The sequence below is a fragment of the Platichthys flesus genome, chromosome 4 (genome assembly GCF_949316205.1).
Source record: "Platichthys flesus chromosome 4, fPlaFle2.1, whole genome shotgun sequence".
Lineage (NCBI taxonomy): Eukaryota > Metazoa > Chordata > Actinopteri > Pleuronectiformes > Pleuronectidae > Platichthys > Platichthys flesus.
Genome location: NC_084948.1, coordinates 27836303 through 27856640, shown reverse-complemented (window position 1 = coordinate 27856640; position 20338 = coordinate 27836303). Strand labels below are relative to the sequence as shown.

General features: G+C 46.4%; 2 protein-coding genes across 3 annotated transcripts; one reads left to right on the top strand and one right to left on the bottom strand.

Moving 5' to 3' along the window:
* Nucleotides 1–337: 337 nt before the first annotated feature.
* Nucleotides 338–13896, top strand: clip3 (CAP-GLY domain containing linker protein 3). Of its 2 annotated transcripts, XM_062386709.1 has the most exons (15): nt 338–428; nt 3474–3874; nt 5197–5336; nt 5654–5747; nt 6170–6331; nt 6430–6548; nt 6905–7141; nt 7889–7939; nt 8117–8252; nt 8508–8666; nt 9008–9139; nt 9223–9346; nt 9510–9577; nt 9846–9918; nt 10529–13896. In XM_062386709.1, exons 2-15 carry the CDS (start codon nt 3493–3495, stop codon nt 10581–10583), a joined length of 1932 nt encoding a protein of 643 aa, XP_062242693.1. In that variant the 5' UTR covers nt 338–428; nt 3474–3492; the 3' UTR covers nt 10584–13896. The 2 variants fall into 2 exon arrangements, with proteins under 2 accessions (XP_062242693.1, XP_062242694.1); XM_062386710.1 differs by lacking the exon at nt 7889–7939.
* An 832-nt stretch (nt 13897–14728) lies between these two features.
* On the bottom strand, nt 14729–15842 carry dharma. Its single transcript, XM_062385343.1, has 3 exons — nt 15545–15842; nt 15218–15432; nt 14729–14797 (listed from the first exon to the last, which is right to left on the bottom strand). Exons 1-3 carry the CDS (start codon nt 15840–15842, stop codon nt 14729–14731), a joined length of 582 nt encoding a protein of 193 aa, XP_062241327.1.
* Between the last annotated feature and the right edge of the window lie 4496 nt (nt 15843–20338).

The following is a 20338-nucleotide window of genomic DNA, read 5'->3' as shown; positions in this document are numbered from 1 at the left end:
AGTTTAAGGAAATATATAAAATACGAATAGAATAAAGAGTTATATATGCAGTGTAAAAACAAGAATGTGCAGTGTTAGAATATTTTTTTTTAAATCTGCTATTATATAATATATGTGATAATGAATGCTCCACATCCACTTGTGAAAATCCTGGCCAGTCACACAATAATTTTTTAATTTAGGAAATTTTGCAAAGTAGGGGTAGAAAAACATGACCTGCTCTTTGTAGGACTAAACGGAATTTTTTCTGAATAAATATTATTTCTCAGTAGAGAGAGAGAGAGAGAGAGAGAGAGAGAGAGAGAGAGAGAGAGAGAGAGAGAGAGAGAGAGAGAGAGAGAGAGAGAACGGTAGAGGGAGCCAGTCGGTTGTGTGGATCACTCGAGAGAAGCGGATCAACACTGAGCAACCGGCCGCTTGTTTCTCAGGTAAAAATAGCAGCGTGTTTTTGTTCTCTGATGGAGATGGAAGTGGTGATAAGGATGATGTGGGTGGCGAGGATGCAGATGTGCGTGGGGGTGCTGATAGAGAGAAGAGGATGGTGGAGAAAGATGGAGGAGAATGATGGAGAGAAAGATGGAGAGAGGGGCGCAGTTAAAACCAATGTGAAATAAACCTGTTTCATATGAACTGCCCTTCCGAGTCAGCTGATTTCAAACCAGCTGTTTTTACGTGTTAATTATTCAGATGAATTCGTTATTGTCGCCTTCGTGTCTGCGTGTTGCGTGTGCGCGTGTGTTCATTGTTTGTCAGCGGGGCGTTTTTCCTTCACTACGCACATTCACATCAGACCCGGTGGGATCCTCTGATGGTTCTGCTCCGTCGCTTCATCGGAACAGAAGATGTCTGGCTGGACTCGAGGGTTTGAGGATGGACGCGGTGGTTGGATGGTTTGCTGCGGTGTTTTGTTTCTCGGGTTTGGTTTGTTGTAAAATGGAGGCTGGATGATGAGGAGGAGGAGGAGGAGGAGGAGGAAGATGCTGCCATGGCCTCCTCCTCCTCCTCTTCCTCTCCCAACCTGCTGGTCCTATTACTGTGTGTTAATAACAGTAATAATCCTACATCAACACATATAGACAACAAACCATCACATTGTGCGTGTGTATGTGTGTTTGTGTGTGTGTGTGTATGACTGATGATACTGATTCAACACAAGGTCACTGTAAACATACTGATTATAAGAATCGTTTACATTATCAAAATATAGATTGATGTGAAACATGAATAACAATGTTCCCTCTAATTTAATGCACATTTATGAGTCATTATTATCTGAGCCACTAAGCCCACATCCCAGAGACTGCGCTTTAGTTTGAAAACTCACATATACAGAGATCCAGAGAGGATTGAGGGGAAGTGGTCTTTCATCAAGAACCTAAAATTACATTTAGACCCTTTAGAATTGTTTTTAAGCCGGACACTGGTCCCGTCATCTTCCAGACATGTCCACCCCTGATCCACGTCCCTGCTGCAGACACATGACGTCCAGGGAGAAGTTTGTAAACGCTGCTGAACCCGTTTTACATAGAAAACTCTGGGGCTGTGTTTTAGTCTGGACGAGTAGAAACATAGAAGTTTGTAGACAGTGATGTGCCCTCATGATCTCTTGCTGATTGGGTGTTTTCTGTCATGACGTATCACATGACCCCCGTCCAGCTGGCGCCTGTGTGGTCACACATCGTCTTCATTATATCACAATATGTGATATGAACGTGGCCTTACTGTGTTTTCTGTACCAGCCACTCATACAAGGGTAGCTTTCAGTCTGCCATGTTTGAATCATAGAGTCTTTATAAGAACAGACATAGACTCTGGGTCCAGAGAGTGAAGCCGATGTTGAAGTGCCTGAAACCTGTCTTCTGTATAGTGACCAGCAGGGGGCGACTCCTCTGGTAGTTTCTATAGAAAGTGACTCTTCTTCCCACTTTATAATGTCAGTAAACATTCAGGAGTGTCTGTCCCAGTCTCTAGTTTCAAGTCTTCTTCAAACAGCTGATGATCATTTAGTGAATTATGATAATTTAGAGTCAAACAGACCATAAAGCCTTAAATCAAGAAGATGACTGTGCAAAGGCCCAAGTGACCAATCTGCTCAATCTCGATTTTTGTTTGAATCTGCACCAAATTCCACACAATCATAATCATCAGCCCCCGAAATATCCAGAGAAATCCACATGCGATTTATTGGAGGTTTTTCAGGTAGATTTGCTAAGATAGTTCTGTTCACCTGGTTTAACACGGACTCAAACAGCCCCCCCCCCAGCTGAGACCTGGTCCAGGCTGCTGCTCTCTTCAGGCTGGAATCTTCCAGATGAGACCTCACAGCAAACAGAGGGAGGAGGACACGCGTGTTGTCACATGATCACTATGGTCTCCAGCTCTACGTTACATTTCCTATACGTAAACTGAATTTTAGTTTTGGATGGTTCAGTTTGTAGCTGCAGACGGACAAACGCTGCTTCAGATTTAAACTTTAAAACTTTGATCCATAGTTGGATTAGAGCATGTGATGCTAATTTTTCATGTGTATTTATGATTACAGGTGTAGGGAGTGGTCGACTTCAAGGTTCATTTGTTTATTTGTAGAATGAATGAAATGATAAACCAGAAGCGATGAGCTTTGATGAGGAGTGAGTGGCTCTGTGGTCGATCCACAGTGATTCAATGATTGTGTTTAAACAGTTTGACTGATGCTGACGACAGAAGCAGCCGCTGGGTCACGTCCAGATTCCTCTCATTTAAATATTAAATCTTTCATTTGAGGAAACATGGAAGGAGGTAAATGACTCTGTATATGTCCTTACTTCCTTCCCCTCTTCCTTCCTTCCTTCCTTCCTTCCCTCCTTCCATCCGCCTGGTAGCACAGGACAAGATGGATGGTTTGTGATGGAGGGAGCGGCGGCTGGATGGATTTCAGCCTCTTGTCCATTTGCTAAAGTGGAGAGTAGATTTAATCCAGTCGGACCCGTCAGCAGCTGATGATGGACAGGGGCGTTAGCTTTAGCTCCTTTTAGCCACCGGCCTTATCAGTATGATGCAGCGGCTCCATTAGCTTGTTTCCTCCCTCACACACACACACACACACACACACACACACACACACACACACACACACACACACACACACACACACACACACACACACAGCTAAACATAGCGCTTGTGTGGTGATAAAGAAAACGTGTGTTGTGTGTTTGTAATGTTGTGTTAGAATTGTTCCTCATCACTAGTGAGTCGTCCTCAAGCTCTTCTTCAATATTCTGTCACTTATAATTGTTTGTGTGCAGAGTGAAGTTATAAAACTTTGAGTTCATCCCACCTGGTTTATCTTCAGCATGAATGTGTTAACATACAAAGTCCCTGTTAATATATATATGTTTTATTAAAGCAGCATCGTTTTCTGTTTAATGAAACTAAAACATCAGATACAAAAGATTTGACGTTTTGACAGTGTCCTGCTTCTTCTGCCCCAGGCCCAGCTGCAGCGTCATCATGACTAAAGAGGAGAACCTGGAGGTGCAGGAAAAGGAGAGGCACGATCGGGAGGAGCAGGAGGAGGGGAGGTTCCAGAAAGAGGAGGAGGAGGCTCAAACCGAAGAGGAGGAGGAGGAGGAAGAAGAGGACGGAGACGGGGAGGAGGAATATGGGCAGCAGGGGGAGCGTGCAGTGGTGGACGATGAGGGGGAGCAGGAGGAGGAGCAGGAGGAAAGAGAGGAGAGGGAGCAAGAGGAGGTTCCACCGGCCAGTCAGGAGCAGGAGGCCGAGCCAGATCCCGAGCCGCTGTCAGTGTCCCAGTACCAGAGTCCGGTTCACGAGCCCCGGCGCCGAGCCATGGTGCACTCCTCCGCACAGGCGCCACTGCCACCCGACTACAGTACGCCACCTTCAACACACACTGTCCTTATTGTCATTAACACTTCCTGTCAGTGTCACTTCCTCTGAGTATCACTTCCTGTCAGAGAAACTTCCTGTCAGTGACACCATAGATATATATAAAGTCTAGATGTCTCGGCCAACGGAGTCGAACGTCCGCACATGGCGGCCATCTTGCCAAAGGCAGCTCGCCCACCATTAACATTGTGTTGTAGTGGGACGTACTTTTTAAATAACCATAACTTGCTCAATTTTCAACTGATTTTTAAATGATTCGGTTTTTAACAAACGTCAGAGATGTAGTTATGACACTGCATACTTGAATAATTATGTTATTTTCTAAAAAAATAGAATAATGTTCTATATAGGTACAAGATTTCCCTTTACAAATATACATCTTTATATATATCTATGGTCAGTAATACTTCCTGTCAGTATCACTTCCTGTCAGTATCACTTCCTGTCAGTAACACTTCCTGTCAGTAACACTGACAGGAAGAAACCAACTGCAGAGGAGATGATCTACTTCCTGTTTACATCACATGACGCAGCCTCATTAGGATTCTACACAGCTACAAACTCACTTAAATGAACACACACAGACCCACACACATACACACACACACACGCACAGATCACACTTGCGGTGGTGGAGGTTAAGGAAATGTTACAATGATGAACTTCAGACAGTCACAGACTATGAGTCGTTTCTAAAAGATCTTTAAAGATCGACTGTGTGGACGAGAGGCTCGTTGGTATTCATCAGACACACTCCACTCCATTATACACTGTGTGTGAGTGTCACTGTGTGTGTGTCTGTGTCTCACTGTGTGTGTGTGTGTTGAAAACAGTGTTCCAGCTCAGCAACCTGACATGAACCTTCTCTCCCGTCAAACTGTGGCACTGAAAGCTAATTTATTTATTTATTTTACAGTTACATTTAATCATTTTAAGTCTTAAGCTAAGGTTCAATATAATGAATAGAATATCTACAGGAGTACCACCCAGCTTTAAATAGCTGCTCACAGCAGCGAGTCCAGGTTCTTCTGCTGATCCGGGATCAGGTGGTCAGGTCGACCTCATTTCAGCCGCTGGTGTTCTCGGCCTCGTCCTCTGGATCACGCTCCTCGGCTGAAGGTCTCCTGAGCCGGTGACCATGAGGCTGATCATAGATTGTGTTGGAGCTGATTTCAGTCACAGAGAGAAATGAGATGTCTATTTAGCTTTTTACCGTCGTGATTCGTCTTTGTTCTTTTTCTGTTAAACTTCTTTCTCTCTTTCTCCTCTTTCTCTCTTCATGGTTTTCTTTCTCTCTGTCTCTAGCCTTCACCTTCTTCGACCCCAACGACCCAGCCTGCTATGAGATCCTCATGGATCCTCAGACCACCATCCCAGAGCTGTTCGCCATCGTGCGTCAGTGGGTTCCTCAAGTGCAGCACAAGATCGACATCATCGGCAACGAGGTGACAATCCACAAACACCTGTTGTGGTTCTTTGTGTGTCTGGATCAACTGTTCCTGTTTTGGTTATTATAACATAGAGTCAACTGTAATTTTTTATTATGACTCTTTGCTGGCGACATTATGTTCCCTGAAACTGTTTGAACCAACTCAGAAACATAATTTCTCATTTAGTATTTGTATATTTCGGTGTCTGTGTAACGAGCGTCAGGCTCATGTGATCGACACGTCAGGACACGGCAGCTCATGTATCAACACCGACAGGAAGTGAGGTCACACGTGTTCATCGCTTCATGAGCTGTTTTCTTGTCTGGTCTCAGATCCTGAAGCGTGGCTGTCATGTGAACGACCGCGACGGCTTGACCGACATGACGCTGCTTCACTACAGCTGTAAGGCCGGAGCACATGGAGTCGGTAAGATGAGAACGATTACAAGAGGATTCTGAACATACTTCATCCTTTCTCATAATAATAATAATTATTATTATAAAGACCAAACCCTGAAATGATTTGTTTCCAGTCGTGTTACGTCAAGTCAGAACTGCTCCATCAGAGGGACTCACACTCCGCTCCTCAAATAACCAGTTTAACCATCAAACACTCATCAGCAAACATTAGATTACTTTTGAAATGTTCAAGATTTTTTAGCAGATTTAACAAAGTTTAAAAAACAAAACTACATAAAAAAATATGTGACATTATATTAGAGTCTAATATTGATCAACTAAGAAAGAGTCTCCACCCGGGCTGGAAACCAGAGGGTGTGGTCAGGGTCCAGAGGCTCTGGAGCCGACGCGGCGCTCCTCTCGTTGACTCCTCCCTCTTTGTGCGTGCAGGCGACCCGGCGGCGGCGCTGCGTCTCACCAGTCAGCTGATCTCTTTGGGCGCCGACGTGAGTCTGAGGAGTCGCTGGACCAACATGAACGCGCTGCACTACGCTGCTTACTTCGACGTCCCAGAACTGATCCGAGTGCTGCTCAAGTCCTCCAAACCCAGAGGTACACACACACTTAAAGACACACTCCTGCACACACACACACACACACACACACACACACACGTTGGGTGGTAACATCCAGGTGTCCTCTCTCCACAGTGATGAACTCGACGTGCAGTGATTTCCAGTACGGGACGGCTCTCCACATCGCCGCCTCCAACCTGTGCCTGGGAGCAGTGAGGTGTCTTCTGGAGCACGGAGCCACGCCCACCGTCCGGGTAACGCTGTCCTCTCAGGCATCGTCCTGTTTGTCCTCCTTGTGATGTCATCACAGAACTGGAGCGAGCTCAGTGTTGTCTGGGTGTTGGACCTGAACTCACTACATGTGTCTTTAATGCTTTTTATCCACAGAGGCGCCGAAACCAAACAAATGAAAAGTTCCTTGTGGAAGTTTTAACATCTGAGCTAAAGGAGGTTTATCATGATTGAATGGCTCAACATTACAGATCCTACAAACCCTGTTCACGACCGATCTTTGTTTTTGCACTTTTGCTCCGGACTTTCCAACAAACCTGTTTTTATTAATATTTAACCTCGCTAAAGAAAGCGTGCCCTCCTTCTCGTGTCCCTGCAGAATGACAAGGGCCAGGTTCCAGCTGATGTGGTGCCCGACCCGATGGACATGAGTCTGGACAAGGCCGAGGCTGCCATGGTGGCCAAGGAGCTGAGCCAGCTGCTGCTGGACGCCGTCCCCCTGAGCTGCAACCTGCCCAGAGCCACGCTGCCCAACTACGACAACATCCCGGGAAACCTGATGCTGTCGTCGATCGGGCTGAAGCTGGGGGAGCGCGTGGTGCTGGAGGACATGAAGGTCAGAGCACTCAGGGGTCAAGAGTCACATGCAGCCTCCTCAGTTTCAGTCTCAGCACAGAAACATGGACCAAACTGGAAAGACAGGAACCAGCAGTCGTTAAATGTGATTTTAAATAAAGGATAATCCTGAATGAAGAGTCAAATCAAACCAAAGCAAATACAGCATCATTCAATATGAGCATGAAAGTCTATATTTACATGAATCATCACTGTGAAATGAGACGTACCATTGAACCAGCAGTTCAGGTGAGGGGTGTCGGGACAGAGGGGGTGGGGGGGCTGTCCCTCATCCAGAATCTAAAAGGATGTTTAAGCCTGTTTCGAAATGTGCTGAAGCAGAACACGGGTTCCTGTCCACTTCCAGACATGGACAACATCTAATCCACAACTCTGCTGCAGATGCACCTGACGTCCACACTGCTGGACCCGTTTTAGTTTGAAAAGTCCAGGGCTGCGTTTTAGTTTGAAAACCGATGACTCTTGTGATTGGGTCTTTTCAGTCACGACGCAGCCTCTGCTGATTGGTCAGGCTCCGGTCACATGACCTCCTCCAGCTGCTGCTCAGTTCATTGTGTACTTCACCATGAATCCACTGTTTACCTGTGGAGGAGACCAGTGCATCTCTTAACGTGTGCTCGTGCATGCTCCGTGCACGTGTGCTGCGTCCTCTGCAGTGGTAGAGCTGTGGTGTCTCATGTCCTGTGGGGACAGACAGAGCTCTGAACAGTGTCTCCTTACCGTGTAGCTCCAGAGAGACCAGAGCAGAGGGGACGTCCCGGCTGCAGACGTCAGACAGGTTGGACCGTAGACTAACGGACTGACCACCGGTCCCCCCCCCCGTCCCAAACTAAGTCTTCACGTGTCCTCCCTCTACCCCCCCCCCCCATCACAGATTATCTGCCTCCATGCAACCTAACCAGCTGCAGGATCTCAACCTTCACCTCTGACCTCTAACTCTGTCTCTGTCTCGCAGACTGGAACTCTGAGGTTCTGTGGTACGACCGAGTTCGCCAGCGGCCAGTGGGTCGGCGTGGAGCTGGACGAGCCCGAGGGAAAGAACGACGGCAGCGTGGGCGGCGTGCGCTACTTCATCTGCCCTCCGAAGCTAGGTACCAGCAGCTGCCACAGTGCCTTCGAGCAAATACACCTTTGTTTGATGAAGGAGGGATTGTAAAGTTAGAATAAAGATAGAATAAGAGCTTTGGACTTTTAGCATCAGCACAATCTAGCATCAAGCATTCTAGTATCAGCACTGAGGAAGTGAGTAAAAGGTTGTGGGTTCGAGTCCCAGCGGAGTCACTACTCACGCAGATAGAGGCAGGTCACATGATGATGTCCCTGACTCGGTCTCTTCTGGGTCGCAGGGATCTTTGCTCCTGTGTCAAAGATCTCCAAGGCGGTGGTGGAGCAGACGCTGTCCTCCGTCACCTCCACCCCCCGCACCCCCCGCATGGACCTGGCCTCGCGCCTCGCTGGGAGGACCAAGAAGGAGAAGGAGAAGAAGGAGAAGGAGAGAGTGAAAGGTAAGGAAGGTGTCGCCCCCTGGAGGACAACAGACCAGGCTCCTGTTTACAGTGTCATGTCTGGGAGGCGGGGCTACATGTGATATTAAAACCAACATTAATGTGAATTATCAAAGAGCATCATCACATCACATGGTTTGGTTGTTATAAAGCAGCTGATTGGTTTATTTAAAGGGGCGGGACATGTGTTACTCACTTTTCTCTCAGGCTCCTTGAAGTACCTCTAGGAATATTAATAAATGTATAATTTCCAAATACAAGTAAGTGTCAGTGTCAGTGTGTCAGTGTGTCAGTGTCAGTGTCAGTGTGTCAGTGTGTCATGGTTTCCTGTGCGTCCTCAGTCCAGAGGAAGAAGTCGTCGGTGGCCGGTTTGGATCCCGAGGGCCTGAACGTGGAGGTCGGGGATCAGGTTCTCGTGGCCGGACAGAAACACGGCATCGTTCGCTTCTTCGGGAAAACGGACTTCGCTCCAGGTCGGTGTCGGTTTCCTGTCGCCCCCCCCCCCCCCCCCCCAGGCACCATGTTGCCGTGCCGCTGACCTGCTGTGTTCCTGCAGGTTACTGGTTCGGGGTGGAGTTGGATCAGCCCACAGGGAAACACGACGGCTCGGTGTTTGGAGTGCGGTACTACAGCTGCCTGCCCAAATATGGTGTGTTCGCTCCGCCCTCCCGTGTGCAGAGGTAAGACCCGAGCAGAGGAAGAGGAGGAGTCTGTCATTAACGAGGGGCGGGGCCAGAGGGGGCGTGTTCTCACTTTGTCTCAGAAACTCTTTAATTTAAACAACACAATCTTCTTTGTCTGCAGTTGTCGTAGTCTCAGTAACTGTTGTTGTTGTGTTGTCAGAATCGGGGGTCCTACAGACGGCTCCCACAGCCACAGCTCCCTGGTGAAGAAGGTCCACCAGGTCACCAGTGAGTATCTGTCCTCACCAGTCTGACCAGCAACTGAGACTCCTCCTCCTGATTGGTTCTCATCAGTCACATGACAACCAGCGGTGAAGCAGTCATTAACACTCTGTCTGTGTGTCTGTGTGTGTCTGTGTGTGTGTGTGTTTGTCTTTGTGTTTGTCTTTGTGTTTGTCTTTGTGTGTGTCTGTGTGTGTGTGTGTGTCTGTGTGTCTGTGTGTCTGTGTGTGTGTCTGTGTGTGTCTGTGTGTGTCTGTGTGTGTGTGTCCTGTAGTGTCGCAGCCGAAGCGTAACTTCAACACGATGCGTTCTCCTAAAGACCTGACCTCTGAAAGCTCCATATCCAGGTGAGTGTCCACACTGAGCAGCAGGAGGTTTGTCAATGACACTGTGACCACAACAACAACAACAACAACAACAACAACAACAACAGTAGCTTTCCTGTGTTACCAGGGGATTTAACTCTGTCTTCTTCTTCTTCTTCTATTTCTCTTATTTTACCTTGTCCTCCTCTCTCTCTTCATTCTCCTCCCTTTCTTCCTCCTCCTCTTCCTCTCTCCTCTTCTCTTCCCCTCTCCTCCCTCTCCTCCTCCCTCTCTTCCTCTTCTCCTCCTCCTCTTCTCTTCTTCCTCCCTTCTCCCCCTCTTCCTCCCTCCTCCCTCTCTTCCTCCTCCTCTTCTCCTCTTCCTCCCTCTCTTCCTCCTCCCTCTCTTCCTCTTCTCCTCCTCCTCTTCTTCCGCCCTCTCTTCCTCTTCTCCTCTTCCTCCCTCCCTCTCTTCCCCCCTCCTCCCTCTCTTTCTTCTCCTCTGCTTCACTCTCTTCCTCCCTCCTCTCTCTCCCCTTCCTCCTCCTCCTCCTCCTCCCTCTCTTCCTCCCTCCTCTGTCTCCCCTTCCTCCTCCTCCTCTCCTCCCCCTCCTCCTCCTCCTCCTCTCCTCCTCCTCCTCCTCCTCCTGCAGGTTGCTGTTCTGCTGTTGGTTTCCGTGGATGCTGCGTGCTGAGATGCAGTCCTAACCACGCCCCCTCGCCCTCCGCTGTCTCTTCTCTCCATCTCTGTCTCTCGCCGTCCTCTCGGAGTGTCCTGGCTGTCGCCCCCCCCGCTCACAGTGAACCCTCTCCCCTCGGACTCTCCTTCTAGTCTACTCGTTCTCTGATCAGCACCTCCTTCGTTCCGTCAGCGACTCGAGGCTGAGGAACCGTCTCTTCTGTCTCTCGTCCTCTCATCGTCCAGTTTGCTGTTTTCTGCATGTTCCTCCATTCAGGGCAGAAATCTGCTGTCAACTCAACTCTCCTTTGTTCTGCTCGATGTTTCCTTTTCGCTGCTTCTAAATTTGGCCAAATTTCAAATCGAGTGCCAGATGAATTCAACTCAAACTAAATAAATGATAGCTTAAAGGATAATAATAATAATACTGCTGACACTTTGACCAACACGTTGCAGTTTGTGTATTTTATTGATCCAGGAACGACGGCCTTGTCGTGTCCTGAACAGCTGAGACACAACTGAGACACAACTGAGACACAACTGAGACACAACTGAGACACAACTGAGACACAACTGAGACACAACTGAGACTCTGACGTCTTCTCCAGATGTTTCCTCGGTGCCGGACGGTTGATTCATGTTCTCCAAACACAGATATCTCAAAAGGTTTGAATACTTGTTTGGAGAATGTTTAGTGTTGGGTTGTTTTTTAAAACTCCTGGTCTCTGCTACAGAGACAGAGACAGAGACAGAGACAGAGACAGAGACAGGGACAGGGACAGGGACAGAGACAGAGACAGAGACAGAGACAGAGACAGGGACAGGGACAGAGACAGAGACAGAGACAGAGACAGGGACAGAGACAGAGACAGAGACAGAGACAGAGGCGTCCGTCTCACGTCCACTCAGCTCCGGAGTCTCAGAGACGCTGAGAAGTTTGAAAGGAGTTCCCGACCCTGTGTCTTCGCTAACAGCTGCTGTTCAGTTCTGTATTTTACTATGAAACAACTATTTACATGGCACATGCATGCGCGTGCACGTGAGTGGTCATGTGATGTGCGTTCTGAGGAGTCTTAGTCTGGACGGAGATTAAAACTAACACGGAGACGAAACCCTCAGAGACAGTTTGAGTTGTGGTGTGAACGTAGAGCTTCACACACACACAGAGCGTTGTCTCTGTGGTCTGGACGCTCTGTCGTGTTGACGCTCTGTTGTGTTGACGCTCTGTGGTGTTGACGCTCTGTGGTCTGGACGCTCTGTGGTCTGGACGCTCTGTTGGGTTGACGCTCTTTGGTGTTGACGCTCTGTGGTCTGGACGCTCTGTTGGGTTGACGCTCTGTGGTGTTGACGCTCTGTGGTCTGGACGCTCTGTGGTGTTGATGCTCTGTGGTCTGGACGCTCTGTTGGGTTGACGCTCTGTTGTGTTGACGCTCTGTGGTCTGGACGCTCTGTGGTGTTGACGCTCTGTGGTCTGGACGCTCTGTGGTCTGGACGCTCTGTTGGGTTGACGCTCTGTGGTGTTGACGCTCTGTGGTCTGGACGCTCTGTTGTGTTGACGCTCTGTGGTGTTGACGCTCTGTGGTCTGGACGCTCTGTCTGTCCCGTGGGAGACGTTTGACGGAGACTCTCGACGTCTCGTTGTCAGACCGTGGAGACGTAGATTCTCTGAACTCCTCCTCGTGCTTCGACCTCAGATGTCAAACTGAAAACAGGGTTCATCAGCGACTCATTGTTCATCACTCCGAGGTGAATCATGATCTCTATGAAATATCTCACACATTAATAAAGCGTATTTTAAAGTGCAGCTTCAAGTTGTGGTCGTTGCACTTTACAAATTTCAACACTCGTCCTTTCCCCTCAGACTCTCCTTAATGGATGAAACCCTGACGATGTCATCACACAGAATAACTTTATTTATATCGTACAAATATTAGTCAACATAGTCAGAGTGAAAAACACAGAGTATTATAGAATTCTGATTAACAGCTGCGATTATAATCTGCCATTAACCAAAACTGCTAACAAACCCAAAATGATGAACTCAAAGTGTTTTCAAAATTGTGAAGCGAAATATTAACGTTTGTGTTGTCATCGTTGATTCTGACAACAAATTTCTTGAATTTAACATTTTTAAAACAACTTTTAATCACGTTGGAGTTAATCTCTGTCGATGATAATCATCTCGTCACATGCTCATCTTCTGGATCTCCATGTTTCCCACAACAGGAATTTTAATCTCTCTAGTGTCCACGAGTAGTGAAAACATCTCCCCCCCCCCCCATCCCCCCCTCCCCTCACCCCTCTCTCTCCATTCAAATAGGACTTGTGTACTTTCTGTGAATGTGAGCATTTGCGAAAAAGAGGAAACAAAAACGCAAGTTAACCTGAACCTGTGTGCGCTTCATGTTCAACTCTCTGGAAACAGCAATATGTAATAATATGTCACCTGGTTCGTGTGTTAACGTCTCTTCACACTCTGCAAGCACACGTGCACGGAGAGACGTGCACGGAGGGACGTGCACGGAGGGACGTGCACGCTCACACTCTGACGCTGATGTGGTCGAACCTCATGTCACGATGAGACCTGGTTCCCCACAGGGTCAGGACGTGCAGGTGAATGAATGATGACCTTTAGATGAACGGGTTATTAATAACACAGTTAGTTATGGATTCTTCTCCAGAAACTTCATTTGAGCTTTTTAGCTTTGACGGAAACTTCACTTCCTGTTTATGGATATGAGAATCAGCGTCAAACTGTCAATCTCAATTCGGCTGCTTTATTTGAAGGATGCGCGACTCGAGCCTCTTTTCCACCGGTCACGTGGTTTGTCTGAGGTGAAACTAGTGGCTTCCTGGACGGAGGGAATCGAACGTTCAGGAGATGATCAGCAGGAACGAGCTGGAACCTTCAGAACCAGTGCTCCTTTAAATCCTCTATAATCAATGGGTGTGCGTGTCTGAGGATAAAACTCATTCTCATCGTAACCAACTCAGTACCTGGTTGTTCAGAATAAACAGTATATAGCCTATTTTTTGATAACTTCACTAAGTGTACTTTTTGTTCTCCGGTTTTGTAGCGTGTGTGAGAGAGAGAGTGTGTGTGAGTCACTCCTGTTTTGAAAGTGTGTGTGGAGCGGACGGACGTTAAAGAGGAAACAGGAGAGAACGAGCATCGAACGTCTTCATCCGATCACCACTCACTGCATGCTCCCCCCCCCCCTCTCTCTCTCCGTCAGTATTTTCTGGTTTTTTCGTCGTGTATCTTCATCAGCATGAAAATGCTTCTAATATTAACAGTGACAACTGTATGAATATAATAAAGAATTTGATGTTGTTTTTCTACCTCTCGTGTTCAGTGCTTTACTCTCAGCTTTTTAAATAGAAAATGTTTTATAATTTCACATTCATAACCTAACCCTCAAGAAACATGTTAATTAACCAGTTTAAATACTTTTTGATAAATTGTGGATGAAGATTCCAACATAATTTGGAACAAATGTTAACTGTTGGAAAATATTTGTCTGAATTAATATAAGGAAGCATAATAGAATATTCAAAACAGCTCAGAATGATTCTTTGATTGATAAACACACGATCATTGTTATCAAGCCTTTGTAACCTGTAACACTGACACCTAGTGGTCAGATCTTAGATCACATGAAGTTAGTTGTAAATCATGTTTCTGAAACTGATAAAGTAAATAAATAAAAACTAGAAAGAGACTCAATCCAATCGTTACGTCTAAATAAACATTTTAATGAACAACTCAAGGTTACAAATGATGCTTGTGTCGAAAACACACGAAGCTTTAATACACTGATTTCAATAAATTAAAATACAAATTAATTTCACACTAGAAAACTTTAAATCGCTCTAGTCGCCAAATGTCCTCAGGGTTCAGGGCGTCTGATTATCCAAGCAGCACCTGAATGCATCATCACAAGACAAGTGTTGTGTTCAATGACCATCGGTCAGAGCAGCTTTGTCTCAACCAGTTTATGGTTTTAACAGAAGATAACTGCTTCTCCTGCTGGAGCCTCTTCAAGAGCTGGACGCAGCTGACCGTGGACCTCTGGGGGCGTGAAGACAGCGCCCCCTGCAGGGCACTGGTGCAGGGTAACCTCAGTGTTCAGGTGTAGGAGGTGAAGAGCTTCTTCTCGGCCTCAATGCAGGGTTAAGATGATTTGACCTTTGACCCGCTGTGCTGCCTCTTCCTTCGGGCTCTTCGGTTCTTAAACCAAACCTGGAAACAATCAGAAGAGTTTGAGTTTGAAGTTAGTCAAAGTTCAGTGTGATCAGAACAAACTGAATTATTGTGAAGCAGCAAAATACATCGTGTTCCATCGAATCACAACGGACTCCTACATGAGAAGTGACTTTTCATTTAAACTGAATTAATTCAAGTCATTTTTTATTAAATAAAACTTCTCAGTTAAACAAAAGGCAAAGTGAATGTAAATAACTTCATATTCAAACTACAACATATATCGGTAAATGTTGTGAAACTACTTGGACCTGGATTTCTACTTGGATCTGATTCAAACAAGCTTTTAAAGTTGAATTTGAAATATAAAGAAGTTTTTGTTTTACTCTAACTCCAACTTAAATCTCAAATAAAAGAAGAACCCTCAAAGTTAGGTCCACGTGCACGCGTGACACTCACCCGGATCGTCTCCTCGCTCAGGCCCGTGCTCCTCGCCACCCCGGCTCGCGCCTCCACCGCCGGGTAGTCGGTGATGTGGAACAGCGCCTCCAGGTGTTTGGTCTGAGTATCGGTGAACACCGTCCTCATCCGGGCCTTCTGGCGCGGCGGCGGCGGCTGCGCGGGCACGCTGGAGTGAGCGTGCCCGTGGTAACCAGGCGACGGCTGAGCATCCACTGTAATAAATCATATAAAATAAGATTTAATTCAAGAGGAAGAGATACAAAATAAACATGTTCTGTAAAATTAAATGTTAAATAGAGTTCAGAACTAGTGAAACCTCCTCACCTCCGGACTCACTGCTGCTGAAGTGGACCCACACCGCGGAGCTGGGATAGAACCTGCTGATCCCAGATCCGTAATAACACGTGTCCCCGAAGCTCATCCCCCCGAACTGCAGGCAGCTGGAGGCCGGGACCGGGACCGGGGCTGGAGGCCGCAGGCACCCGGGGCACGGACACAGGCCCCCGGCCGCGACCTGCTGGAGGAACCGGCCCGGAGAGAAGTCCTTGGCCGGAGGTCTGCGTCCGAAGTGCGGGGACAGGATGCGCTCGATGCTGAAGTCGGACACTGTGCTTCCCTCCATGGTTCAGGTCGGAGCTGAGTGAGGGGCCCTCAGGGGCCCACCTATAAGGTCTGCTCCGTCCTCTGGCTCCATCACACCTGACGGCTCGTTCATATGCAAACGACCTCTGACCTCTTTGAACTTCAGATGTTCAAACAGACAAACGAGCTCAATTTAAACTCGATTTAACTTCACATCAGAAGTTTGATCTGTTCTACAGGCTCCTGTCATTTCAATCATCACTCTCTTTGTTGTTCTTCACAACAAAGAGAGTAAGGGTAGTAATAGATTACATGTAATCAGGTTTATAACATCACATTACAAAAGACCTGTAACTATAGTCAGTCCTGGTTACAGCTGAAAAACTGTTTTATAGAATGTTTATTAAAAATAAAGTAAAATTGTACTTTTGTACATGATTACTCTTTGAATAAATTCTTGAAATATGATGAACGCATCACACATGTTGTGTCCAAAGTACTCAGATTGGATTACATAATAATATAATAGATTACGATACCATTTATGTTCAGTAACTGATTACATCTCAAAGTAATCTGTCACTAACCCTGGTTATTCAGTACTTTCATGTCAAAAGAACATTTTGATATCAACACTTGATGGTTTTCATGTCAATGGTCTTTTTAAATTAACTTTATTAATTTACTAAACAGCTGTTCATCAGAGACTCCTCTGTAGTGTGTGTTGGTGGCCAGCAGGTGTCGCTACACTCCAGGCTGTGATCACTGTGTCAAACAGGAGAACAATAGAACTTTGTGAAGTTTATGTTCAATAGAAGAAAAAACATCAGAATCAAACAGTGATTCAGTAAAACATTAGTCACACATTCTTATAAACAGAGACGTTGTGCAGATAAACTATAAACTCATATATATATATATATTATAAATAATAAGGAAACAGTTTGGATTTCACTTCGTCAGAGTGAAACCAGGTGAAGCAACAGTTTGCTTCAAATGAATAGAGTTCATCAAGTCACAACAGTTCCATTAGTCTTTATTGGTATTAATAAAAACTTGTTGTTCAATGAGACAAGTGAAAGTATTAGATATGGAGGTAGAGACAGTTTCTTTAGTTTAGAGTGTGAGTGACTTCAGAAGATCCCTAAGTGATGGTCTCTGTGAAGTCTCTGTGATCTGATGGATCGTTAACAGATCTGAAGCAGATTCAGAAGACGACAGAAACCTTTAAACGTGTGAACGTTCAGTTTATTCTCATCCTTTCATCTTCAAACACTTCAGCTAGTTTTGATTCAGACGAAGGAAACAACACACGTCCAGTGAAGAAGCGTTTGATGGATCAATGAAACATCACAGGAGGTTTGATGAAGAGACAGTCCTCTGAGTGAAGCTGCTGTTACATGATTTATTGTCCAGTTATGAGACGTCTCAATCAAGAGGCAGAGTCAGTGTGTTTCATCTGAGTGGGAATGGCTCTTTATATTTAAATACTTCATCTTTGAATACTTTATCTTTAAGAAGGAACAGGTTCTGTTTCATGTTGGGAAGGGGGGGGGGGGTGAGGAGTCTTCAGCTGCAACAAGCAGCTTCACCACTAGAGGTCACAGAGTCCCACTGAACTTCTAATGGCTGTTTTCAGTACATGTTGTATAGATGAGATAAAGTTATTCAATAGATTCAGTCCCTCCAGGAGTTCATCATCTATGATTTCAAATCAATATCCTGATTATTTAACCTTAAAGCTCAATCACGATTAATGTCTTTTCTATCAAAGTGAAATATCATCACTGATCCTTCTGGTCTCAGTCGAGCAGTGGAACGCTCCACATCAGAACAGAGGAACAGGAGTGAGAACATCTCCACCAGCACCTGCTCCTTCAGGTCCAGGCCTGAGGATTCTCCTCTTCACATTAGACCTGTTCTCTCCACAGCTCTGAGACCAGCTCACAGGGGACCTTTCCCACTTCAGCTCTTTGTGGTGAAGATGGAGGACGAGTCCGGTCCTGGGATCTGCTGCCTCCTGAGTTCACATCTCACAGCAGCTCAAGACCATCTCCTCTTTGATATCCAGGGTCAGCAAGAGGACTTTCAATTTGTCATTAGCAACGTTAGCATCCATCAGTGAGAGAACTGAGGAGGTGGCTGAACTTCTAGAGCACATTCACTTTACTGTTCATCTAAGTGCTGCTTCATGGAATCTGGAGATTTAATTTGGACGAGCCGAGACAAACTTCATGGAAATGTGCAGAGCAACTGACTCTGTGGTTGTTCTTCTCACAGACAGAAGCTCCAGAACATCTCAGGAGGACATTCAGAGTTCAGTGCAGGTCTGACCAATCAACACAGAGGATTTCTGATGAACATTACAATCCCTTCTTCAAACACAGAAGTCCAATGAGCTGTCACTGCAGACACACACACACACACGCACACACACACACACACACACACACACACACACACTCCTCATCTCTCTTCTCAGTGTGCCAGATTAAAAAGTGGCTAACGCTCGTGCTCATTGAAAAAGGTCGGAACTGATGTCACAGTAAAGGTCGCTCACACACACACACATGCACACACACACACACACACACACACACACACTCACATACACACACACGCACACGCACACACAGCTTTTAGAAAAGCTCATGTACACATGTTCATTTGAACAAAAGGATTGAGGGGAGCTCATGAGCTGTGTGTGTGTGTGTGTGTGTTGGTTTGTGTGTGAGGCGGGTGTGTAGCATAAAGATGTTACGGGGTGCTGCAAGCTGATTGGTCGGTTTGGGGGTACAAACCGTGCTTTGATTGGCTGGTTTGTGTCACAATAGGAGCTGTGATTGGCTGACAGACGGACAATGGCTGTGTCATTGGACGGCAAAGGAGAACAAAAAGCCTGTTTGAGCGCTGAGGCGGAAAGGTGAGGTCAGTGTGTGTGTTTGTGTGTGTGTGTGTGTGTTTGTGTGTGTGTGAGTGTGTGTGTTTGTGTGAGTGTGTGTGTGTGTGTGTATGTGTGACCTGGGGGGCTGGGCAACACATGATTTGCTCTTGTATGAATTATGTTGACGTTAATAACTTGAAACACATCATCGGTCTTTGATCATTTTAATTTATTTACTAACAAATAAAGTCTTTGAATAAACTTGAATTATGAACGATCAGCTCTCTGTTGTTTGATTGCTAAAATGAGTGTGAAGAACATCACAACACACACACACACACACACACACACACACACACACACACACACACACACACACACACACACAGTGTGTTCAGTGAAATCAGCGTGAAGGAGATGAATCTGAGATCAGAGGATTCTAAACACTCCTCTGTGATTCGGTGCACACTGAGCTTCAGGGGCTGTCGGGTCCTGGTGGATTGTTTGAGAGCCACTGAGCAACCTTCTGGTGCTTCTGTTTTCAAGGTGGAGTCCAAACGAGTTCAGTCGTTCTTCTCCCCAACAATGTTCTCCAGCTCCTCCTGGAGGATCTGAACAATAAGAGGTACATGAGTAATCCCTCAAGCAGCTCTGGGTCTAAACAGGAAGAGATGCATGAAGAACCCTCAGGATCCTAATCAGCTTCTGATTCCCTCTAGAGGTCCAAACTCCTCTCCCAGATGAATGTGAAGCTTTGAGGTTCTGCTCAGCTCCATCTGCTCTGCTTCAATCTGCCTGTCTGTGGAATTTACACATTTCAATACCTGTAAGATGATTTTCTCATATTCATCCTGATTATGTTTCACGGATGTTTGACCCGGGTGGTGTGAAGGCTCCAGATGAGATGTTCTGAGTTGGGAGTTTCCCTCTGGTCTCTGGTGTGAGAAGCTGAACCACGAGGAGAATGACTTACAGTCTTATGGTCCAGAGATCTGCTCCCTCCCATCTGGTGAAAGAATGAAATGCTCTTATTGAACCTTAGTCCAGGAACATTCTCTGTTAACATGAAGTAGTAAAGAAGGAAGGTGATGAAGACTTTTCTTCTTCATGCTCCATCCCTCACTCACTGGTAAACAGGACCAGCCCCGAGGTTTCACTTAATTCTTATTCTTCTTCGGACATTTTACGAATTCCGAGATTAACAAACGATTAATTCAAAGTTGAAAAGAGGAAAATACAGAACTGCTTTTTCCTTGTTACCAGAAATGGTTAAGCTCCGCCCTCTAGCGTCGTCCCTCCTGAGTCTGATCTGCGAGGTCTTAGCTCAGTGAACCATGAAGAAGGTCCTCACTGAGGCCAGGAGATGCATCTGTCATTAACTCCACCACCAGCTAATCCTCCGGAGCTTCTACGTCCGAGAAACTGCTCCCACTTAGCTCAGTAACTGCTTAGAGCAGAACTAAGCTGCTGAGGGGGCGAAGCAGCTCCTCATGTGAAGTGGGTCCATGTAGCTCCTCGGCCCCTGATCCCCCAGTGAATCCATCAGCTGCTGAGAGAATCCCCGACTCAGGAGACCGAGGTGGACGTCTGTCGGCCATCTTAGGAAATTAAGACCTGCTACAGATTCCTGTGCTGTGACTCCACTGGTTTGA

Bases quoted from the DNA above. Each gene is read 5' to 3' on its own strand.
- clip3 (XM_062386709.1), top strand. From the start codon at position 3,493: ATGACTAAAGAGGAGAACCTGGAGGTGCAGGAAAAGGAGAGGCACGAT. The intron at 7,142-7,888 runs GTCAGAGCACTC...CTTACCGTGTAG, and splicing joins TGGTGCTGGAGGACATGAAG to CTCCAGAGAGACCAGAGCAG. The intron at 8,253-8,507 runs GTACCAGCAGCT...TCTGGGTCGCAG, and splicing joins CATCTGCCCTCCGAAGCTAG to GGATCTTTGCTCCTGTGTCA.
- dharma (XM_062385343.1), bottom strand. From the start codon at position 15,842: ATGGAGGGAAGCACAGTGTCCGACTTCAGCATCGAGCGCATCCTGTCC. The intron at 15,433-15,544 runs GTGAGGAGGTTT...GATTTATTACAG, and splicing joins CAGCAGCAGTGAGTCCGGAG to TGGATGCTCAGCCGTCGCCT. The intron at 14,798-15,217 runs GTGAGTGTCACG...GATTGTTTCCAG, and splicing joins TGAGCGAGGAGACGATCCGG to GTTTGGTTTAAGAACCGAAG.